At 36.3% G+C, this 26,550-nt stretch overlaps 1 protein-coding gene across 1 annotated transcript in view; it reads right to left on the bottom strand.

Annotated features, from left to right (window-relative positions):
* The window catches only part of MALRD1 (MAM and LDL receptor class A domain containing 1), a 620,077-nt gene that overhangs the window by 564,428 nt on the left and 29,099 nt on the right, over positions 1–26,550 (bottom strand). Inside the window, exons 4-5 of the mRNA XM_068545334.1 lie at positions 9,724–9,818; positions 9,474–9,635 (exon numbers count right to left, since the gene is read on the bottom strand). Coding sequence (XP_068401435.1) covers positions 9,474–9,635; positions 9,724–9,818 — 257 coding nt within the window. The remainder of the gene's footprint in view (positions 1–9,473; positions 9,636–9,723; positions 9,819–26,550) is intronic.

The raw sequence follows: 26,550 nt of genomic DNA, 5'->3' as shown, positions 1-26,550 counted from the left end.
GCACATGAAGAAGCAAGGTAAAAACCCACCAGACAAAACAAATGAAGAGGAAATAGGCAGTCTAAATGAAAAACAAGTCGGAATAATGATAGTAAAGTTGATCTAAATCTTGGAAATAGATTGGAGAAAATACAAGAAATGTTTAACAAGGACCTAGAAGTACTAAAGAGTAAACAAACAATGGTGAACAACACAATAAATGAAACTAAAAATTCTCCAGAAGAAATCAATAGCAGAATAACTGGGGCAGAAGAACGGATAAGTGACCTGGAAGATAAAATAGTGGAAATAATTACCACAGAGAAGAATAAAGAAAAAAGAATTAAAAGAATTGAGGGCAGCCTCAGAGACCTCTGGGACAACATTAAATGCACCAACATTCAAATTATAGGGGTCCCAGAAGAAGAAGAAAAACAAAGGGACTGAGAAAATATTTGAAGAGATTATAGTTGAAAACTTCCCTAGCTTGGGTAAGGAAATAGTCAATCAAGTCCAGAGAGCACAGAGAGTCCCATACAGGATAAATCCAAAAAGAAACATGCCAAGACACATACTAATCAAATTATCAAAAATTAAATACAAGGAAAAAATATTAAAAGCACTAAACTAAAAGCAACAAATAACATACAAGGGAATCCCATGAGGTTAACAGCTGATCTTTCAGCAGAAACTCTGCAAGCCAGAAGGGAGTGGCACGACATATTTAAAGTGATGAAAGAGAAAAATCTAAAACCAAGATTACTCTACCCAGCACGTATCTCATTCAGATTTGCCAGAGAAAGTAAAACCTTTATAGACAAGCAAAAGCTAAGAGAATTCAGCACCACCAAACCAGCTTTACAAAAAATGCTAAAGGAACTTCTCTAGGCAGGAAACAAAAGAGAAAGAAAACACCTACAATAACAAACCCAAAATAATTAAGAAAATGGTACTAGGAACACACATATCGATAATTACCTTAAATATAAATGGATTAAATGCTTCAACCAACAGACATAGACTGGCTGAATGGATACAGAAACAAGACCCGTACATGTGCTGTCCACAAGAGACCCACTTCAGACCTAGGGAAACATACAGACTGAAAGTGAGGGGATGGAAAAAGTTATTCCATGCAAATGGAAATGAAAACAAGCTGGAGTAGCAATTCTCATATCAGACAAAATGGACTTTAAAACAAAGACTACTACAAGAGACAAAAAAGCACACAACATAATGATCAAGGGATCAATCCAAGAAGAAGATATAACAATTGTAAATATTTATGCACCCAACATAGGAGCACCTCAATACATAAGGCAAATGATAACAGCCATAAAAGGGGAAATCGACAGTAACACAATCATAGTAGGGGACTTTAACACCCCACTTTCACCACTGGACACATCATCCAAAATGAAAATAAATAAGGAAGCACAAGGTTTAAAAGATACATTAAACAAGATGGACTTAATTGATATTTATAGGACATTCCATCCAAAAACAACAAAATACACTATCTTCTCAATTGCTCATGAAACATTCTCCAGGATAGATCATATCTTGGGTAACAAATCAAGCCTTGGTAAATTTAAGAAAATTGAAGTCGTATCAAGTATCTCCTCCGACCACAATGCTATGAGACTACATATCAATTACAGGAAAAAGTCTGTGAAAAATACAAACACATGGAGGCTAAACAATACACTACTAAATAACAAAGAGATCACTGAAGAAATCAAAGAGGAAATCAAAAAATACCTAGAGACGAATGATAATGAAAACACGACGATCCAAAACCTATGGGATGCAGCAAAAGCAGTTCTAAGAGGGAGGTTTATAGTTATACAAGCCTACCTCAAGAAACAAGAGAAATCTCAAGTAAACAATCAAACCTTACACTTAAAGGAACTAGAGAAACAAGAACAAACAAAACCCAAAGTTAGCAGAAGGAAAGAAATCATAAAGATCAGAGCAGAAATAAATGAAATAGAAACAAAGAAAACAATAGCAAAGATCAATAAAACTAAAAGCTGGTTCTTTGAGAAGATAAACAAAATTGATAAACCATTAGCCAGACTCACCAAGAAAAAGAGGGAGAGGACTCAAATCAATAAAATCAGAAATGAAAAAGGAGAAGTTACAACAGACAATGCAGAAATACAAAACATCCTAAGAGACTACTACAAGCAACTCTATGCCAATAAAATGGACAACCTGGAAGAAATGGACAAATTCTTAGAAAGGTAAAACCTTCCAAGACTGAACCAGGAAGAAATAGAAAATATGAACAGACCAATCACAAGAAATGAAATTGAAACTGTGATTAAAAATCTTCCAACAAACAAAAGTCTGGGACCAGATGGCTTCACAGGTAAATTCTATCAAACAGTTAGAAAAGAGTTAACACCCATCCTTCTCAAACTCTTCCAAAAAATTGCAGAGGAAGGAACACTCCCAAACTCATTCTATGAGGCCACCATCACCCTGATACCAAAACCAGACAAAGATACTACAGAAAAAGAAAATTACAGACCAATATCACTGATGAATATAGATGCAAAATTCCTCAACAAAATACTAGCAAACAGAATCCAACAACACATTAAAAGCATCATATACCATGATCAAGTGGGATTTATCCCAGGGATGCAAGGATTCTTCAATATACGCAAATCAATCAATGTGATACACCATATTAACAAACTGAAGAATAAAAACCATATGATCATCTCAATAGATGCCGAAAAAGCTTTCGACAAAATTCAACTCTCCAGAAAGTGGGCACAGAGGGAACCTACCTCAACATAATGAAGTCCATATACAACAAACCCACAGCAAACATCATCCTCAATGGTGAAAAACTGAAAGCATTTCCTCTAAGATCAGGAACAAGACAAGGATGTCCACTCTCACCACTATTATTCAACATAGTTTTGGAAGTCCTAGCCACGGCAATCAGAGAAGAAAAAGAAATAAAAGGAATACAAAATGGAAAAGAAGTAAAACTGTCACTGTTTGCAGATGACATGATACTATACATAGAGAATCCTAAATATGCCACCAGAAAACTACTAAAGCTAATCAATGAATTTGGTAAAGTTGCAGGATACAAAATTAATGCATAGAAATCTCTTGCATTCCTATACACTAATGATGAAAAATATGGAAGAGAAATTATGGAAACACTCCCATTTACCATTGCAACAAAAAGAATAAAATACCTAGGAATAAACCTACCTAGAGAGACAAAAGACCTGTATGCAGAAAACTATAAGACACTGATGAAAGAAATTAAAGATGATACAAACAGATGGAGAGATATACCATGTTCTTGGATTGGAAGAATCAATATTGTGAAAATGACTATACTACCCAAAGCAATCTACAGATTCAATGCAATCCCTATCAAATTACCAATGGCATTTTTTACGGAACTAGAACAAAAAAATCTTAAAATTTGTATGGAGACACAAAAGACCCCTAATAGCCAAAACAGTCTTGAGGGAAAAAAACGGAGCTGGAGGAATCAGACTCCCTGACTTCAGACTATACTACAAAGCTAGAGTAATCAAGACAATATGGTACTGGCACAAAAACAGAAACACAGATCAATGGAACAAGATAGAAAGCCCAGACATAAACCCACACACCTATGGTCAACTAATCGATGACAAAGGAGGCAAGGATATACAGTGGAGAAAAGACAGTCTCTTCAATAAGTGGTGCTGGGAAAACTGGACAGCTACATGTAAAAGAATGAAATTAGAGCACTCCCTAACACCATACACAAAAATAAACTCAAAATGGATTTGAGACCTAAATGTAAGACCGGACACTATAAAACTCTTAGAGGAAAGCATAGGAAGAACACTCTTTGACATAATTCACAGCAAGATCTTTTTTGATCCACCTCCTAGAGTAATGGAAATAAAAACAAAAATAAACAAATGGGACCTAATGAAACTTCAAAGCTTTTGCACAGCAAAGGAAACCATAAACAAGACCAAAAGACAACCCTCAGAATGGGAGAAAATATTTGCAAACGAATCAACGGACAAAGGATTAATCTCCAAAATATATAAACAGCTCATGCAGCTCGATATTAAAGAAACAAACAACCCAATCCAAAAATGGGCAGAAGACCTAAATAGACATTTCTCCAAGGAAGACATACAGATGGCCAAGAAGCACATGAAAAGCTGCTTAACATCACTAATTATTAGAGAAATGCAAATCAAAACTACAATGAGGTATCACCTCATACCAGTTAGAATGGGCATCATCAGAAAATCTACAAACAACAAATGCTGGAGAGGGTGCGGAGAAAAGGGAACCCTCTTGCACTGTTGCAGGGAATGTAAATTGATACAGCCTCTATGGAGAACAGTATGGAGGTTCCTTAAAAAACTAAAAGTAGAATTACCATATGATCCAGCAATCCCACTACTGGGCATATACCCAGAGAAAACCATAATTCAAAAAGACACATGCACCCCAATGTTCATTGCAGCACTATTTACAATAGCCAGGTCATGGAAGCAACCTAAATGCCCATCGACAGATGAATGGATAAAGAAGTTGCAGTACATATATACAATGGAATATTACTCAGCCATAAAAAGGAACGAAACTGAGTCATTTGTTGAGACGTGGATAGATCTAGAGAACGTCATACAGAGTGAAGTAAGTCAGAAAGAGAAAAAGAAATCTCGTATATTAATGCATGTATGTGGAACCTAGAAAAATGGTACAGATGAACTGGTTTGCAGGGCAGAAGTTGAGAAACAGATGTAGAGAACAAATGTATGGACACCAAGGGGGAAAAGCGGTGGGGTGGTGGGGGTGGTAGTGTGATGAATTGGGCAATTGGGACTGACATGTATACACTGATGTGTATAAAACTGATGACTAATAAGAACCTGTAGTATAAAAAATCAAACAACAAAAAACACCAACTAATACTAAACTTTCTTTCGGTTATTTGTATGGAAATATGTTAATGTAAATGTTTCAGACATTACATGAAATTTCTAAAAATCTTATATGTTCTGGTATAATATTATAAGTCATAATTCTAGTTATTACTTTAAAATGTATATCTCAGAAATAACTAAATTTCCTTGTCAACTGCATTATTATGAACTTTCATCAAATCTTTAACTGTGGTCATTTTTAAGTCTTTTGTCATTTGCAGACAGTTCTGGGTATACTCTGATGCTTTTGCAAAAATGTTCCTATAAAACTGTTTCATCTTCAAGGAATTCATGGAAAAGACTCTGACAAGTACAGGTTTCTGGTAACTGACTATACTGCTGAACCGAATGATTAACCATTTTCAGAACTCTAATCGAAAACTGATGAATTCATAAAAGTGCTAACAAAAGATCAAGATGAAAAAAAAAATTAATTACATGGGACTGAGTGAACTGATGAGGATGATTATAATTTTTGTGACTTTCTGTTTGAATAAAAAAAAAATCCCACAAGGACTCAGAGGCAAAAAATATACAAATCAATTTTCACTGCAAAGTAAAGGAGCTGTTACAGTGGAGGATTGCTGGACTGAATGTCAATATTATGACATAGTATGAGTGTGTTTCGTGTTTGGTAATTGCAATCATTGCTGCATTTGTTGTGGTCATCCATTTACGATGCTTGGTGTCAGTTTAGTTATCTCTTGTAAAAATCAAATACAGTGTGTGTGTGTGAAAAAAAAAAGGGAAAAGACTCAAATCAACAGAATTAGAAATGAAAAAGGAGAAAAAATGACTGACACGGCAGAAATACAAAGGATCATGAGAGATTACTATAAGCAATGATATGCCAATAAAATGGACAACCTGGAAGAAATGGACAAATTCCTAGAAAAACACAACCTTCCAAGTCTGAACCAGGAAGAAATAGAAAATATAAACAGACAATTCACAAGCACTGAAATGGAAAGTGTGGTTCAAAATCTTCCCACAAACAAAAGCCCAGGACAAGATGGCTCGACAGGCAAATTCTATCAAACATTTAGAGAAGAGCTAACACCTATCCTTCTCAAACCCTTCCGAAATATAGCAGAGAGAGGAACACTCCCAAACTCATTCTACGAGGCCACCATCACCCTGATATCAAAACCAGACAAAGATGTCACAAAAAAAGAATACTACAGGTCAATATCACTGATGAACATAGATGCAAAAATCCTCAACAAAATACTAGCAAACAGAATCCAACAGCACATTAAAAGGATCATACACCATGATCAAGTGGGATTTATCCCAGGAATGCATGGATTCTTCAATATATGCAAATCAATCAATGTGATAAACCATATAAATAAATTGAAGAATAAAAACCATACGAACATCTCAATAGATGCAGAAAAAGCTTTCAACAAAGTTCAACACCCATTTCTGATTAAAAAAAACTCTCCAGAAGGTAGGCATAGAAGGAACTTACCTCAACATAATGAAGGCCATATATGACAAACCCACAGCCAACATCATTCTCAATGGTGAAAAACTGAAACCATTTCCACTAAGATCAGGAACAAGACAAGGTTGCCCACTCTCAACACATAGCTTTGGAAGTTTTAGCCACAGCAATCAGAGAAGAAAAAGAAATAAAAAGAATCCAAATCAGAAAAGAAGAAGTAAAACTGTCACTGCTTGCAGATGACATGATACTATACATAGAGAATCCCAAAGATGCTACCAGAAAACTCCTAGAGCTAATCAATGAATTTGGTAAAGTAGCAGGATACAAAATTAATGCACAGAAATCTCTTGCATTCCTATACACTAATGATGAAAAATCTGAAAGAGAAATTAAGGAAACACTCCCATTTACCACTGCAACAAAAAGAATAAAATACCTAGGAATCAACCTACCTAAGGAGACAAAAGACCTGTATGCAGAAAACTATAAGACACGGATGAAAGAAATTAAAGATGATACAAACAGATGGAGAGAGATACCATGATCTTGGATTGGAAGAGTCAACATTGTGAAAATGACTCTACTACCCAAAGCAATCTACAGATTCAATGCAATCCCTATCAAACTACCAATGGCATTTTTCACAGAACTAGAACAAAAACTTTCACAATTTGTATGGAAACACAAAAGACCCCTAATAGCTAAAGCAATCTTGAGAAAGAAAAATGGAGCTGGAGGAATCAGGCTCCATGGCTTCCAACTATACTACAAAGCTACAGTAATCAAGACAGTAGCTTTGGCACAAAAACAGAAATACAGATCAATGGAACAGGATAGAAAGCCCACAGGTAAACGCACATACATATGGTCACCTTATCTTTGATAAAGGAAGCAAGAATATACAATGGAGAAAAGACAGCCTCTTCAATAAGTGGTGCTGGCAAAACTGGACAGCTACATGTAAAAGAATGAAATTAGAGCACTCCCTAACACTATACACAAAAATAAACTCAAAATAGATTAAAGATCTAAATGTAAGGCCAGGCACTGTAAAACTCTTAGAGGAAAACATAGGCAGAACACTGTATGACATAAATCGCAGCAAGATCCCTTTTGATGCACCTCCTAAAGAAATGGACATAAAAACAAAAATAAACAAATGGGACCTAATGAAATTTACAAAACCTCTTGCACAGCAAAGGAAACCATAAACAAGACGAAAAGACAACCCTCAGAATCGGAGGAAATATTTGCAAATGAAGCAACTGACAATGGATTAAACTCCAAAATATACAGGCAGCTCATGCAGCTCAGTTTCAAAAAAACCAACAACCCAATCCAAACATGGGCAGAAGACCTAAATAGACATTTCTCCAAGGAAGACATACAGATGGCCAAGAAGCACATGAAAGTATGCTCAACATCACTAATCATTAGAGAAATGCAAATCAAAACTACAATGAGGTATCACCTCACCCCAGTCAGAATGGCCATCATAAAAAAATCTAGAAACAGTAAATGCTGGAGAGGGTGTGGAGAAAAGGGAGTCCTCTTGCACTGCTGGTGGGAATGTAAATTGATCCAGCCACTATGGAGAACAGTATGGAGAGTCTTTTAAAAATTAAAAATAGAACTACCGTACGACCCAGCAATCCCACTACTGGGCATATACCCTGAGAAAACCATAATTCAAAAAGTGTCATGTACCACAATGCTCTATTTATAATAGCCAGGACATGGAAGCAACCTAAGTTTCCAGTGACAGATGAATGGATAAAGAAGATGTGGCACATATATACAGTGGAATATTACTCAGCCATAAAAAGAAACGAAATTGAGTTATTTGTAGTGAGGTAGATGGACCTAGAGACTGTCATACAGAGTGAAGTAAGTCAGAAAGAGAAAAACAAATGTCGCATTCTAACACATATATATGGGATCTTAAAAAAAAAAAAAAAAGGTTCTGACGAACCTAGGGGCAGGACAGGAATAAAGACACAGACGTAGACAATGGACTTGAGGACACAGGGAAGGGGAAGGGTAAGCTGGGACGAAGTGAGAGAGTGGCATGGACATATATACACTACCAAATGTAAAACAGATAGCTAGTGGGAAGCAGCCACATAGCACAAGGAGATCAGTTTGGTGCTTTGTGACCACCTAGAGGGGTGGGATACGGAAGTTGGGAGGGAGACGCAAGAGGGAGGAGATATGGGGATATATGTTTATGTATAGCTGATTCACTTTGTTATACCGCAGAAACTAACACACCATTGTAAAGCAATTACACTCCAATAAAGATTTTTTTTAAAAAAAAAAGCAAATTCGTTCAGAATAAAATGCTTTAGGATCCCATTTTTACTGGAAAATTTTGCTTGGCTGTCCAAAATGTTAAAGTGGGCAATACTTTTCCAAGAACTCCCATAATAATTATTAGATTATAATTTCCACCATCCATAAGTTTTATTAGGCTGCATAAATAAGTTTGTCTTTTATAGGCTTGCATTGGTTTTAATTCTAAAATTTATTTTGGAAAATAAAGGCTGTATTGAATAATTTGACTTTCACCATGAAATGAATATGACAATGATTCCACTTCAACAGCATTTGGAATTAGTATTTAAATCAAACTGTCTATTTCCTCATTACCTAAGATAGTACCGTTCTTTCAAAAGCATGAGAAAACTTTGGAAGGGAAGTGATTCTTAAGAATAAGAAATGAAAAAAAAGAGAGGATTGGAATAGTGAGAGTTTTTAAGAAAAGTGGAGGGATTCAAGAAATTAGGAAGAGTATTAGAAGGTCATATTTTACTTATATATCAATATATGTTAATACATAACAACCTTAGTTTTGATACATAAATTTAAAACTTTTTAAAATTGTCCTTTAGGGTGACTGGCCATCCCAATTTTCTGACTGTTTGGTTTCAGCACTTAAAGTTCTGGCAAATTCCTCAGTCCTCAGACAACTGGGATGATTAATCATCCTGCTTTTAATTCACCTGGTGCAAAACCTCTATACTTTATCGTTTTTCCTTCAAACACAGAAAATACAACGTGCATACCTGAAATCTCTGGGGGCTCTGGATTTTGAGGACAGTCCTCTCCCACTGATTTTGGAGCCCAGCCGTGCTTTGCCATAAATGCTGTGTAGGACCACCACAGGTAGTTTGAAAGCCAACTGTTAATTTGCCATTCATCCGGCTGGAGAAGTAATAAAATGTAATCTGTGAAAAATAATGAATGTCCAAATAATTATAATAAAGAAGTTCCCAAATGTGGAAAGTAATTCAAATGCTGTGTGCTTTCAAATACCTGACAAGCATGTTGGTTATTTGTGGAAAGAAAAACTCTGCTTCGTAAGTTTGAGGAAGGAGAATCCACGTTAGAGACCAATGAGAGGAAGTGAGCTGTTAAAAACAAGGGTCAGTGTGTTAGATGCAGAGCCATCACTGGTAAACTTATTTAATACACCAGGCAATAATTCAGGCCTATATCCACATTGGGTCAATATATTTTTGTTTAAAGAATGAAATATTTAACCGTACCATTTATTTTTGCAAATGGTCTGGCTGATATTGTTACTTCAATATATTCCCCAGTAAAATAACTAATTGTGAGTATACTCCCTAAAACACTGTTATGGGCTGTAGTCCATGACCAAATTCATCTCATAACTTAGAAAGTTATAACCCAGCAAAGATGATATCCAGGGAAAACATTATACTGGGACTGCCCACCAAAATAAGTAATTCAATGAAGAATTCAAAAGAGATCCTATTTTGTTGTTTTTCTCTGGAAAGAATTGGATCAAATAGTTCCAGCTTTTGCCAGGACTATGGAAAAGGATACTGAGTCCCGATGCTCTTCTGTATGCTGCAGTACAGACCATGCCGGTCAACTTACTATTTAGCAGCCTATAAAATAAATGTGGAACATTCCCTGGGCTTTCATAGATTTTTTGCAATGCTTGACAAGGTTATAGTGTATAATATGGGAACCACTGTTTCCTGCTCATCTATTTGGTATGCCATTATTTGTCAAAAAGAATGAAAAAATGATGTTGATGATGATTATGATGGCATACCTACCCAAATTATTCACTGGTATTTGAAAGCTGTCTTGGAAATCAAATTTTATTGTCACATCATTGAGAGAATCAATAGTAAAATTATGAAACCTAAAAAACCTCTTCTTCCCTACAGCTATTCCAAAATTGTACCCTAATGAAGCAGAAAAGAACATTAATGATTGCATATAACATAGTCATAAGCATAACTGAAGTCCCTGCAATAACAGAAAATTGTTCTCAGAATGTACTACCTGGAATAATTTTATAAATATAATTTAGATGAAGAGCTGGTATCATGGTGATACAAGTGGACAACCATTAGTTTGCTCTTGCTTCATATTCAGCAGGGAAAGCAAATGCTAAGCAAGTGAATAATCAAACGAGCATAATAAGCCATATGGATTTATTGTTTGCAGTTTAAATACAATTATTTGCAATATAAATGGTAATAGTATTCAACAGGCCTTCAATTACTGTTTATAAATACTCAGCTACTAAAAAGCATTTGTGATACATACATACAGTAAAAATTATTTTCATTTGTCAAGGAAATCACTTAAATTAACCATATTTATTTTTGAAAGTTTGGTCTTAAAAATCAGATTGATACATTAAGCTATTAAATAATAGAACAGCATTTTCAATAAAATAATAAATTATATGAATATTTAAGCTAGGTGTTTTATAAATACAAACTATGTCATCTGGCACATTTTATGACACTGTAAATTATTCTGTATTTTGTCAAAAATTAAATGAGGTTAACCTTCAGGTTATCATAAAAAGTAAAGTTTTAAATTCAGAAACAACTTGAGATCCTTTAGCATTTGTTCTAGTAATACGATTTCTTTTCATGGGGTAAAAAAGTATTCAAAATGCACCCAATAGCAATACTTGTTTTTTTGTTTTTTATTTATTTATTTATTTAAATTCCAATGTAGTGACAATAGCATTCTTTCAAATGCACACTCAATTTTACCTTGCTCCCTATGAGTATAGAAGTTCTTTAATTCACAGTTGGAGATGTTCCTTAGAGAACATCATCTTATAGAAAGTTATCTTGCTTTCCCTAGGACTTTAGTTATCAGGTCTATGAGTATAAAAGAAAGAAGCAGATCCTTGGCAGCATAAGTTTTTCCCATATGCCCATTCCCTCATCTGATATCCTCTCCTACTGCTGGCTCTAAGCATCAAGAAGAGACTTTCAAAGCTGATAAAAAAAACAAAAACAAAAAAAGGTATTCAATATTCTCTCCACACACCCCTCTTAGTCCTTGAGGGAGCCTAGTAACATCATACCACACATACACACAACACCATCCTCATCACATGTCTCCTATTAATCTCTACCATATTCATTTCAGTTTGTTCATATGATTCATAAATTCCCATTTTATTACCGCATCAATAAAAGCAACTGCATAGCCTATCTTTGAAACAGATTTAAAACCACCTTGTGGTGAAGTCGTTAATTATTAAAGCTACAAAATAAGAATTATTAAAATTACAAAATAAGACAGGATGATTTCATTTATAATCTTAAAAGTTCATGTTAAAGGGCTTTTTCTTCTTAGTAGCTGGGTGCATGTAGGAGTAAAACCCCAGAAGTATATAAAATATGAAAGCAACAAAAACCATGAATCAAGTTTTGAGGGCTAATTCAATAACTTTGGCAGTGAATTCCACCAACCTTGATCCTTAGAAAAGATAAGGTAGAATTTTCAGTCTCACTTTCTTCAACTACTGATAGGCAGTCTTGCCTTTCCTCCATTTCCCAAGTTCTAAGTGATTAATGGGAATGAATGTAAGCAGGAGAAACAGAAATCCTATTGCATGCTGTAGAGTAACCAATGGGCTCAAAGGAACTCGAAAAACTGAGTATTTTAACAGTAAGATAATATCCAAAAAAATCAGGCTGCAGGAATGGATCATTGTGACAAGATCCAAGGCCTGAAGCAAAGGTTAAAATGTCAAAACTTCTGGAACAGGAAAAGTGTGTTCATTTGTGACAGAAATATGGCTCAGTTCAGATAACAGAGGTTAAATAACAGTCTTAGATACAAACTCCTTCAAGTTGGTAATTTCTATTTATTAAATTCCATTTTTATTGAATCATAAAGTTTTGCCTCATTCCTGTTCATTAAACTAACAAGTTTGACATAGGCACATAATATTTGTTAAAACTGTATCAAAGGATACCCTCAAATAGTAATCCCCTATAATTGCTAGCAATGTGTAAATAAATGCTGCCATACACATTTAAGTCTGCTTCAGTGATAAAGGGCTAGGTGAATCACTTTAGGGAATCATAAAATATGCAATAAAAATGAGTGATATTAATAAAAATGTCAATGTAAAGACCTCTGAAATTTTTCTCCTCAATAAAAGCAATGAAAATATTGGCAAAAATGGCCACAGTAAAGCTTACGGCAAACTGGAGACCTTTTATTCAATAAATAACTGAATCTCAGTAAAAACAGTAAATTTTGGGGGGGGGGTTCTTTTCCTTTTTTTTTTTTAACTTGGCCCTATTCCCACCACTCTCCAGCTCCACAGCAACTATAAAAAATGGCAGCCCACATTCCTGGTGCAGCATGGCAACCACAGAAATGAGCAGAATAGAGTTAAAACTCTTTCAAACCTCATTACCAAATAATTATCAAATAATTATCATTATTTGATATGTCTGGTGTTTCCTGAAAGACACCACTTATAAGGCTGTCTGAAATTGCCCAGTGCAAATAGACTCTTTACAGTAGGCATGTGTTGAAAACAATTCAAGTGTTTTAACTTTACTGTTGCTTGGTGCAGTACATAACATATGGGGCCAACAACAGACTAACCAAAAGCTTAAAGCAAAACTGGAAACTGAAATGTCCCATAGGAGCTTTGAAATGCTCCAACATCTTCCCGCAAACCTATAGAGACACGTGCATGCATAGGGCTGTACACATGCTCTGGAAAGACCTGAAAAGGCCCTAAGCTCTCATCTCTGGCTGACTTTGAGGCTCTCTTAAGGTAGGAAGTGAAGAATAAGACAGAGATATCAACTGCCTAGGTAAGTATTGAAGATACACCACAATAGAGTCCCTCAACAAACACTGGGAAATTTACTGGTTCCAGGAATTTAAGAAACTCTCTTTCCAGCTGACCACTTAGCTGACCAAGCAGAGAATTCAATGGACACACATGACAGGAATAAAGACTTTACAGAATTATTCCAGGAAAGTCACTAAAGTAAAAAACAACAAATACAACAAACTACAACAAACTGTAAAAGTGAAGGAAAAAGATTTCCACGCTTGCCACGTTATATTGTTGTAGATGTCCATGTTTCAAAAGAAATTGTGAGAAATGCAAAGAAACAAAAAAATGTGACTCATACAAAGGAAAAAAACAATCAAACGAAAGTGTCTCTGAGAAAGCCCAGACATTGGACCTACTGAAAAAAAGACTTTAAATCAGCTATTTAAAATATTTCAAAGAGCTAAAGGAAACCATGTCTAAAGAACTAAGAAACCATGAGAATGATATCTTACAAAGTAGAGACTATCAGTAAAGAGATATAAATTATAAAATCAATAACTAATCACTATAATTGATTGTTATACTTGATAAAAATCAAACTCAAAATTCAGTGTTGATGGGCACGCAATATATTGATGCAATTTGTGGCAATAACAGCATAAAGGTGGGGAGAATAGAGCTAGGTAGGACAAATTTCTTAAATACTATTGCAATTAAATTGTACTAATCCAACATAGATTGTTGTAATCCCTAAAGCATCCAGTAAACTAGTTCAAAATATTATATATATACATGCAATATATAATACATATAGAAAATATATACGTAACAGAGAAGAAAACAGTAATGGAGGAACAGAGTAACAAGAAAGACATAGACAGAAAACAAATAGCAGATAGCAGGTGTAAATCCTATCTTATCAGTAATTATGTTATATGTAAATGGATTAAAGTCTCCAATCAAAAGTCTGAGGTTGATATATTATATAAAAACATAAGCCAACAATTCAACTACAAAAAAAAAGGCTGAAAATAAAGAAATATAAAAAATATACAAACAACTAAAAGAGAGCTGGAAATTCAAAAAACATATTTTAATGCACAATAAAAATGTTATTAGAGACATAAAAGAACAATTTATAATGAGAAAAGAATCAACACATCAAACAAATAACAATTATAAATATATATGCACCTAAAAACAGAGCCCCAAAATATAAGAAACAAAAACTAATAGAATCAAAGTGAAAACAGAGAATTCAACAATAATAGTTGGAAACTTCAACACCCCATTTTTCAGAATGAATAGAACAATTAGACAGAAGATCAGTAAGGGTATAGAAGACTTGAGCAACACTATAAACCAATTAGACCTAACAGACACATGTGGAATCCTCTATCCAACAGCAGCAAAATGCATATGCTTCTATTGTGCACACAAAATGTTCTCCAGGAAAGACCTTATTTTAGGCCACAAAACAAGTCTCAATACATTTAAGAGGATGTTAACCATACAAGTATGTTCTACAGCTACAATGGAGTGATTTGAGTCAAGAGCAGAAAGAAATGCAGGAAATTTGCAAACATGTAGACATTAAATAACACACTCCTAATGGGTCAAAGGTGAAAATCAGAAGAGAAATTAGAAAATACTTGAGATGAATAACTAATTTAACTGCATCTCATGCATTTTGAAGCATTGTGAAAATACAATATATCAAAATGCATGAGATGCAGTTAAATTTGTGCTTAGAAATAAATTTATAGCTATAAATTATTAAATTTAAAAAAAAGTTTTAAAATCAACAATCTAAACTTTCACCTTACAAAGCTGGAAGAAGAGCAAACTAAACCCAAAGCAAGTAGTAGAAGAAAATAGTAAATATTAGAGCATAAATAAATCAAATAGAGAATAGACAACCAATAGAATAAAATTAAATAAACCAAAAGTTGGTTTTTGGAAAGATCAACAAAATTAACAAATCTTTCACTAGACTGACCAATAAAAAAAAGAAGACAACTCAATTTACTGAATGAATAGTGAAACAAGGGTCAGAACTACCAACTTTACAGAAATAAAAAGAATTATAAGGAAATATTATCAACAAATGCAGGCTAACAAATTAGATACCTTGATAATATGAAAAAAATCCTAGCAAGACACAAAAACTGATTCAGGACCAAAACTGACTCTAGTAGAGATAGAAAATCTGAATAGATAACAAAAGAATGAATCAGTAACCAAAAAGCTCCCCACAAAGAACTTCTCAGTCACAGAAGGATGAACTAGTGAATTCTATAAAACATTTAGAGAATTAACACTAACTTCACCAACTCTTGCACAAATTATAAGAGGAAAGACTTCCCGACTCATTCTGTGAGGCCATTATTTCCTTGATATCAAAACCTGGCAAACATATCACAAACATATCAAAAAAAAGAAAATTATAGATCAATATCCCTGATTAACATACATGTAAAAATACTAAACAAAATACTGGAAAGCCTCATCAAGCAAGACATAAAGATATAAAAAGGATTATTCACCAGGACCAAGTAGAATTTATCCCAGGAATGCAAATTTGGTTGAACATATGAAAACCAATCACTATATGAAAACTAATCACTATAAAACACCATATAAATAAAGGCCCAAAATGACATGATCATCTCAATAGATGCAGAAAACACATTTGACAAAGTCTAACACTTTCTCGGGATAAAAAACACTTCATGTATTAGTCAGAGACGTGAACATGCTTACCTGATAAATGACATCTACAAAAAACCCTCAGCTAACATCAAACCTGATGGTAAAAGTTTAAAAAGTTTTCCACTAATGGAAATAAGGATATCTGCTATCACCAATTCTATTCAACATTGCACCCAAGTTTCTAGGTGGGCAATTAGACAAGGAAATGAAATAAAGGGCAGTCAGAAAGGGAACAGAAAGTAAAACTCTATTTGCAAATGACATGGTCTTGTACATAGAAGGTCCTAAGGAACCATGCAATTACATCAGCCCATTTGAACAGTCGATGATAATCTTCCAATGTTAAGATCAGCTAATTGGTAACTTTAATTACAACTGCAAAGTCCTTTGATAGAAGTACCTAGATTAGTGTTTGAATAACCAGGGGATGAGAATCTTGGGGGGACATCTTTAGAAATCTGCCTACTACAATCAGTAGTCACTAATTTGGTTCCCTTGTTCCATTTGCTATGCTATAAGGTACTGACCAAAATCTATGAGGCCTAAAGCAGTTATGTTCCTACGAGTTCTCCCTTTACTGATTCGGTTGTAGGACACTGAATCAGCATAACTAATCATCAGAGTTGCGAGACTTCATTTGCAGAGAACTAAAATCTTCTGGGTCCTTTCCAACCACTTTAATTGGTAAAAGTCCCTGCCCACTTTCATTTGGCAGAATCTCAGTCTACTGACCATTTGGCTATGATTCAAAAGGTACATTCTTTGAAATTTGGATCATATTTATTTCAATATACATTTATTTTATTTTATGTATTTCTGTTCAGTGTGGATTCAGTATAAGGCTGAATTAATACTCATATAAATTTAACAAATAAGTCACCTGCCTGTAAAGATAAAATTTCTGCCAAAAGGAAAGCAAATGATATAAAGGAAAAAATTCTATGTCTACAGATAAATTGTAGCACATATTATTTTTTGGCTCTAATTAGTGAAATAATATCATTTACTTTAAGATAGGTTGACTACTAATTTATGTGGAGTAATTTCATTGATGTCATATCAGTTAATTCAAATAATCATCTGGGTTGTCAATTATGATTCCCTGACTGATATATTACCTGAATTTGAAATAAAAGGAATGAGGAAATAAACAAATATATTATCCAGTAAAAAATAAGCATCACATTTATAGAAGAATTATGTAAACCTCATGTAGCTTATTTTAAATGCACACACATGCAGGCACACATCAAGAACCCTGATATCGGGGGGGGGGGGAGAGAAGATGGCGGAAGAGTAAGACGCGGAGATCACCTTGCTTCCCACAGATACAGTAGAAATACATCTACACGTGGAACTGCTCCTACAGAACACCCACTGAACGCTGGCAGAAAACGTCAGACCTCCCAAAAGGCAAGAAACTCCCCACGTACTTGGGTAGGGCAAAAGAAAAAAGAAATAACAGAGACAAAAGAATAGGGACGGCACCTGCACCAGTGGGAGGGAGCTGTGAAGGAGGAAAGATTTCCACGCACTAGGAAGCCCCTTCGCGGGCAGAGACTGCGGGTGGCGGAGGGGGAAGCTTCGGAGCCACGGAGGAGAGCGCAGCCACAGGGGTGCGGAGGGCAAAGCGGAGAGATTCCAGCACAGAGGCTTGGCGCCGACCAGCAGTCACCAGCCCGAGAGGCTTGTCTGCTCACCCGCCGGGGCGGGTGGGGCTGGGAGCTGAGGCTCAGCTTCGGTTGGATCGCAGGGAGAGGACTGGGGTTGGTGGCATGAACACAGCCTTAAGGGGTTAGCGCACCACAGCTGGCTGGGAGGGAGACCGGGAAAAGTCTGCAGCTGCCAAAGAGGCAAGAGACTTTTTCTTGCCTCTTTGTTCCGCGGCGCACAAGGAGAGGGGATTCAGAGCGCCGCCTAAACGAACTCCAGAGACGGGCGCGAGCCGCGGCTATCAGCGCGGACCCCAGAGACGGGCGTGAGACACTGGGGCTGCTGCTGCCGCCTCCAAAAAGCCTGTGTGCGAGCACAGGTCACTCTCCACACCGCCCCTCCTGGTAGCTGGTGCAGCCCACCACTGCCAGGGTCCCGTGATCTGGGGACAACTTCCCTGGGAGAACGCACAGCACGCCTCAGGCTGGTGCAACGTCACGCCGGCCTCTGCCACCGCAGGCTCGCCCCGCCTCCTCCGTACCCCTCCCTCCCCCCGGCCTGAGTGAGCCAGAGCCCCCGAAGCAGCTGCTCCTTTAACCCTGTCCTGTCTGGGCGGGGAACAGATGCCCTCAGGCGACCTACACGCAGAGGCGGGTCCAAATCCAAAGCTGAACACCAGGAGCTGTGCGAGGAGAGAAGAGAAGGGGAAATCTCTCCCAGCAGCCTCAGAAGCAGCGGATTAAAACTCCACAAACAACTTGAGGTGCCTGCATCTGTTGAATACCTGAATAGACAACGAATCATCCCAAATTCAGGAGGTGGACTTTGGGAGCAGGATATATTAATTTTTCCCCTTTTCCTTTTTTTGTGAGTGTATATGTATATGCTTCTGGGTAAGATTTTGTCTGTATAGCTTTGCTTTACAATAGCTTTATTTTACTTCACTATATTATAGCCTCTTTCTTTCTTTCTTTCTACTTTTTCTCCCTTTTACTCTGAGCCGTGTGGACGAAAGGCTCTTGGTGCTCCAGCCAGGCATCAGGGCCGTGCCTCTGAGGTGGGAGAGCCAACTTCAGGACACTGGTCCACAAGAGACCTCCCAGCTCCACGTAACACCAAACGGCAAAAATCTCTCAGAGATCTCCATCTCAACATCAAGACCCAGCTTCACTCAACGACCAGCAAGCTACAGTGCTGGACACCCTATGCCAAACAACTAGCAAGACAGGAACACAGCCCCATCCATTAGCAGAGAGGCTGCCTAAAATCATAATAAGGCCACAGACACCCCAAAACACACCACCAGACGTGGATGTGCCCACCAGAAAGACAAGATCCAACCTCATCCACCAGAACTCAGGCACTAGTTCCCTCCACCAGGAAGCCTACACAACCCACTGAACCAACCTTAGCCACTGGGGACAGATACCAAAAACAACGGGAACTACGAACCTGCAGCCTGTGAAAAGGAGACCCCAAACACAGTAAGATAAGCAAAATGAGATGACAGAAAAACACACAGCAGATGAAGGAGCAGGGTCAAAACACACCAGACTTAACAAATGAAGAGGAAATAGGTAGTCTACCTGAAAAAGAATTCAGAATAATGATAGTAAGGATGATCCGAAATCTTGGAAATAGAATAGACAAAATGCAAGAAACATTTAACAAGGACGTAGAAGAACTAAAGAGGAACCAAGCAACGATGAAAAACACAATAAATGAAATTAAAAATACTCGAGATGGGATCAATAGCAGAATAACTGAGGCAGAAGAAAGGATAAGTGACCTGGAAGATAAAATGGTGGAAATAACTACTGCAGAGCAGGATAAAGAAAAAAGAATGAAAAGAACTGAGGACAGTCTCAGAGACCTCTGGGACAACATTAAACGCACCAACATTCGAATTATAGGGGTCGCAGAAGAAGAAGAGAAAAAGAAAGGGACTGAGAAAATATTTGAAGAGATTATAGTTGAAAACTTCCCTAATATGGGAAAGGAAATAGTTAATCAAGTCCTGGAAGCACAGAGAGTCCCATACAGGATAAACCCAAGGAGAAACGCGCCAAGACACATAAAATTAAATATAAGGAAAACATATTAAAGGCAGCAAGGGAAAAACAACAAATAACACACAAGGGAATCCCCATAAGGTTAACATCTGATCTTTCAGCAGAAACTCTGCAAGCCAGAAGGGAGTGGCAGGATATACTTAAAGTGATGAAGGAGAAAAACCTACAACCAAGATTACTCTACCCAGCAAGGATCTCATTCAGATGTGATGGAGAAATTAAAACCTTTACAGACCAGCAAAAGCTGAGAGAGTTCAGCACCACCAAACCAGCTTTACAACAAATGCTAAAGGAACTTCTCTAGGCAAGAAACACAAGAGAAGGAAAACACCTACAATAACAAACCCAAAACATTTAAGAAAATGGGAATAGGAACATACATATCGATAATTACCTTGAATGTAAATGGATTAAATGCTCCCACCAAAAGACACAGGCTGGCTGAATGGATACAAAAACAAGACCCATATATATGCTGTCTACAAGAGACCCACTTCAGACCTAGAGACACATACAGACTGAAAGTGAGGGGATGGAAAAAGAGGTTCCATGCAAATGGAAATCAAAAGAAAGCTGGAGTAGCAATTCTCATATCAGACAAAATCGACTTTAAAATAAAGACTATTACAAGAGACAAAGAAGGACACTATATAATGATCAAGGGATCGATCCAAGAGGAAGGTATAACAATTGTAAATATTTATGCACCCAACATAGGAGCACCTCAATACATAAGGCAAATACTAACAGCCATAAAAGGGGAAATCGACAGCAACACAATCATAGTAGGGGACTTTAACACCCCACTTTCACCAATGGACAGATCATCCAAAATGAAAATAAATAAGGAAACACAAGCTTTAAATGATACATTAAACAAGATGGACTTAATTGATATTTATAGGACATTCCACCCAAAAACAACAGAATACACATTTTTCTCAAGTGCTCATGGAACATTCTCCAGGATAGATCATATCTTGGGTCACAAATCAAGCCTTGGTAAATTTAAGAAAATTGAAATCGTATCAAGTATCTTTTCCGACCACAACGCTATGAGACTAGATATCAATTACAGGAAAAGATCTGTAAAAAATACAAACACATGCAGGCTACACAATACACTACTTAATAACGAAGTGATCACTGAAGAAATCAAAGGGGAAATCAAAAAATACCTAGAAACAAATGACAATGGAGATACGACGACCCAAAACCTATGGGACGCAGCAAAAGCAGTGCTAAGAGGGAAGTTTATAGCAATACAAGCCTACCTCAAGAAACAGGAAACATCTCGAATAAACAACCTAACCTTGCACCTGAAGCAATTAGAGAAAGAAGAACAAAAAAACCCCAAAGCCAGCAGAAGGAAAGAAATCATAAAGATCAGATCAGAAATAAATGAAAAAGAAATGAAGGAAACAATAGCAAAAATCAATGAAACTAAAAGCTGGTTCTTTGAGAAGATAAACAAAATTGATAAACCATTAGCCAGACTCATCAAGAGAAAAAGGGAGAAGACTCAAATCAATAGAATTAGAAATGAAAAAGGAGAAGTAAACACTGACACTGCAGAAATACAAAAGATCATGAGAGATTACTACAAGCAACTCTATGCCAATAAAATGGACAACCTGGAAGAAATGGACAGATTCTTAGAAATGCACAAACTGCCGAGACTGAACCAGGAAGAAATAGAAAATATGAACAGACCAATCACAAGCACTGAAATTGAAACTGTGATTAAAAACCTTCCAACAAACAAAAGCCCAGGACAAGATGGCTTCACAGGCGAATTCTATCAAACATTTAGAGAAGAGCTAACACCTATCCTTCTCAAACTCTTCCAAAATATTGCAGAGGGAGGAACACTCCCAAACTCATTCTACGAGGTCACCATCACCCTGATACCAAAACCAGACAAAGATGTCACAAAGAAAGAAAATTACAGGCCAATATCACTGATGAACATAGATGCAAAAATCCTCAACAAAATACTAGCAAACAGAATCCAACAGCACATTAAAAGGATCATACACCATGATCAAGTGGGGTTTATCCCAGGAATGCAAGGATTCTTCAATATATGCAAATCAATCAACGTGATACATCATATTAACAAACTGAAGGAGAAAAACCATATGATCATCTCAATAGATGCAGAGAAAGCTTTCGACAAAATTCAACACCCATTTATGATAAAAGCCCTGCAGAAAGTAAGCATAGAGGGAACTTTCCTCAACATAATAAAGGCCATATATGACAAACCCACAGCCAACATTGTCCTCAATGGTGAAAAACTGAAACCATTTCCACTAAGATCAGGAACAAGACAAGGTTGCCCACTCTCACCACTATTACTCAACTTAGTTTTGGAAGTGTTAGCCACAGCAATCAGAGAAGACAAAGAAATAAAAGGAATCCAAATCGGAAAAGAAGAAGTAAAGCTGTCACTATTTGCAGATGACATGATACTATACATAGAGAATCCTAAAGATGCTACCAGAAAACTCCTAGAGCTAATCAATGAATTTGGTAAAGTAGCAGGATACAAAATTAATGCACAGAAATCTCTTGCATTTCTATACACTAATGACAAAAAATCTGAAAGTGAAATTAAGAAAACACTCCCATTTACCATTGCAACAAAAAGAATAAAATATCTAGGAATAAACCTACCTAAGGAGACAAAAGACCTGTATGCAGAAAATTATAAGACACTGATGAAAGAAATTAAAGATGATACAAATAGATGGAGAGATATACCATGTTCCTGGATTGGAAGAATCAACATTGTGAAAATGACTCTACTACCCAAAGCAATCTACAGATTCAATGCAATCCCTATCAAACTACCACTGGCATTTTTCACAGAACTAGAACAAAAAATTTCACAATTTGTATGGAAACACAAAAGACCCCGAATAGCCAAAGCAATCTTGAGAATGAAAAATGGAGCTGGGGGAATCAGGCTCCCTGACTTCAGACTATATTACAAAGCTACAGTAATCAAGACAGTTTGGTACTGGCACAAAAACAGAAATATAGATCAATGGAACAGGATAGAAAGCCCAGAGATAAACCCACACACATATGGTCACCTTATCTTTGATAAAGGAGGCAAGTATATTCAGTGTAGAAAAGACAGCCTCTTCAATAAGTGGTGCTGGGAAAATTGGACAGCTACATGTAAAAGTATGAAATTAGAACACTCCCTGACACCATGCACAAAAATAAACTCAAAATGGATTAAAGACCTAAGTGTAAGGCCAGACACTATCAAACTCTTAGAGGAAAACATAGGCAGAACACTCTATGACATACATCACAGCAAGATTCTTTTTGACCCAGCTCCCAGAGAAATGGAAATAAGAACACAAATAAACAAATGGGACCTAATGAAACTTAAAAGCTTTTGCACAGCAAAGGAAACCATAAACAAGACCAAAAGACAACCATCAGAATGGGAGAAAATATTTGCAAATGAAGCAACTGACAAAGGATTAATCTCCAAGATTTACAAGCAGCTCATGTAGCTCAATAACAAAAAAACCAACAACCCAATCCAAAAATGGGCAGAAGACCTAAATAGACATTTCTCCAAAGAAGATATACAGATTGCCAACAGACACATGAAAGAATGCTCAACATCATTAATCATTAGAGAAATGCAAATCAAAACTACAATGAGATATCATCTCACACCGGTCAGAATGGCCATCATCAAAAAATCTAGAAACAATAAATGCTGGAGAGGGTGTGGAGGAAAGGGAACACTCTTGCACTGTTGGTGGGAATGTAAATTGATACAGCCACTATGGAGAACAGTATGGAGGTTCCTGAAAAAACTACAAATAGAACTACCATACGACCCAGCAATCCCACTACTGGGCATATACCCTGAGAAAACCATAGGTCAAAAAGAGTCATGTACCAAAATGTTCATTGCAGCTCTATTTACAATAGCCAGGACATGGAAGCAACCTAAATGTCCATCGACAGATGAATGGATAAAGAAGATGTGGCACATATATACAATGGAATATTACTCAGCCATAAAAAGAAATGAAATGGAGGTATTTGTAATGAGGTGGATGGAGTTAGAGTCTGTCATACAGAGTGAAGTAAGTCAGAAAGAGAAAAACAAATACAGTATGCTAACACATATATACGGAATCTAAGGAAAAAAAAAAAAAGGCCATGAAGAACCTAGTGGCAAGACGGGAATAAAGACACAGACCTACTAGAGAATAGACTTGAGGATATGGGGAGGGGGTGGGGTGAGATGTGACAGGGTAAGAGAGTGTCATGGACATATATACACTACCAAATGTAAAATAGATAGCTAGTGGGAAGCAGCCACAAAGCACAGGGAGATCAGCTCGGTGCTTTGTGACCACCTAGAGGGGTGGGATGGGGAGGGTGGGAGGGAGGGAGATGCAAGAGGGAAGAGATACGGGAACATATTGTATATGTATAACTGATTCACTTTGTTATAAAGCAGAAGCTAACACACCATTGTAAGGCAATTATACTTCAATAAAGATGTTAAAAAAAAAATTAAAAAAAAAAGAACCCTGATATCATGAACCTGGCAATCAAATAATTTGTGGGAAAGAAAAACAAAAACGGAAGCTCTCTGCAAAACACTACTTGAGGCAGAATGAATTATGAAGTACCAAACGTGTATGCCTTTGAAATTAATTATGTGGTGTGGCTGAGGAGTTGCATTATCCATCAACCCTCTCGTTTCCACTGCCTGATTGGACAGTATTGGTAATTATTGGTAATAGGACTGTCAGCTGTGAAGGAGTTTGGGTAGAGATGGGAAAAGAGGGAAGGAAATGGTACTGATGAGCAAAATCAGTAACCTTTGGGTGACGTAATTCCTGACATTCCCAAATACACTTTTGGCCTAATCTTCATTTCCAGAGACGGTATTCTCTAGCCATAGCAGACTGCTGTATCATTGCCTGGGCACACCAAGTAACTCTATATGGTCCTTATGTGGTTCTTTCAGTTTGAAATATTTCTTTCACTTCCTTGTCCATTGAAATACCATTCATCTTTCAAGTCCTTTCTCAAATGCCCTTCTCCTTTCCAGTGTCAGAATTTGCCTATAGCCACAGAGCAATCTGCTCAGACTAATATTACAGTACTTTTCAAATTTCTCCCTGTATTAAAATTAACTGGGTTATTCTTGAGAATGCTTTCCAAAGAGATCATAAACACTCTAATATGCAACATGTATCTTAAAAGTCTTTATAACATTCACAGCCTTTATCATGATGCCTTACACACACTGGGCTTAATAAGAGCTTTTGAACTGAAATTAACAATTGATAACAACATATAAAAATATATGTTCATAAACATAATAAATTTTTCATCATTAAGTAATTTTTACTTTTAAACTAGTGTAACTACAATATTAAAGATGCACAAGTGGAAAAATACACTGTATACCCACTTAATGAACACAATTCTTATTTTTATTTTTATTATAAGAAACAGGCTTAACTACTGTAACAAAATCTCTTCCATAATTGAAAATTCAGATGAATTTTTAAATAACAGTGTAATGAAGTTGATTTCTTTGCAAAATCAGAGTATAGATCAAAGTAAGCTTCACCTATGTTTGCTACAAAAATGAATTGAATACTGACCACTAAAATTAAGATTATAACTTATCTGTTAGTGGAGGAATTTTATCCTTTACTTATGTATCTCCATTGCATATTGTCAGATGCAAAAATGCTCAATTAATGTTTATTGAACAGACTAAGGGACAGCAAACTATGACCTGCAGACAAATCTCACTTTCCACCTGATTTTGCATGGCCTGAGAGCTAAGGGTTTTTACACTTTTAAGTGTTTAAAAAAAATTCAAAAGAATAGTATTTTATGACATGTGAAAGTTATATGAATTATAAATTCCAGTGTCCATCAGTAAAGTTTTATTATAAAATAGTCATGCTTTATCTTTAAGTATTGTTTATGGCAACTTTCGCAGTATAGTGGCAGAGTTGAGTAGTTGGGACACAGACTGTATACCCTAAAAAGCCACAATTATTTACTATCTGGCCCTTTAAAAAAAATATGCAGATCCCTGGAATAGAACATTAATGTTCAGGTTAATGTCTCCATTACTAAATTGCAGCTTCACTGGGGACAAGATCTGTGTTCTTGTTCACTATTATAGCTACACATACACAATGTGTGGAATAATATATATGCCCAATAAAAAGTTTTTAAATTAATATATAAAATAATAAATAAACATTACTTTTTCACTAACATCAAAATAAATGGATATTAAGACTATAAAGGCTATAAAAACTTGATCTAGAGAGTGAGAATATGAGACTCTTTTCTATTTTTTGTCTTTTGCTGTTTCTTATTAATAAAAGAATCTAAATCACTGTCTAAATAACACAGCCTGCCATGTATTGAGAAATAGATTATGGTTCCTAGTGCCCTTCAGAAAGGGCAGCATAGATCAGTTTAGGACATCCTGGTGTTAGAAAACCCAGTGATGAATATAATGCTTATATTAAAAAAACAAGGAAAACCTAAAAGCTTTGGCCTGAGGTTAAGCTACCACTG

The sequence above is a fragment of the Eschrichtius robustus genome, chromosome 1, assembly GCF_028021215.1.
Source record: "Eschrichtius robustus isolate mEscRob2 chromosome 1, mEscRob2.pri, whole genome shotgun sequence".
Classification (NCBI taxonomy): Eukaryota; Metazoa; Chordata; class Mammalia; order Artiodactyla; family Eschrichtiidae; genus Eschrichtius; species Eschrichtius robustus.
Note: the sequence above shows the minus strand (reverse complement) of the source record. Positions and strands in the feature narration are given on the sequence as shown.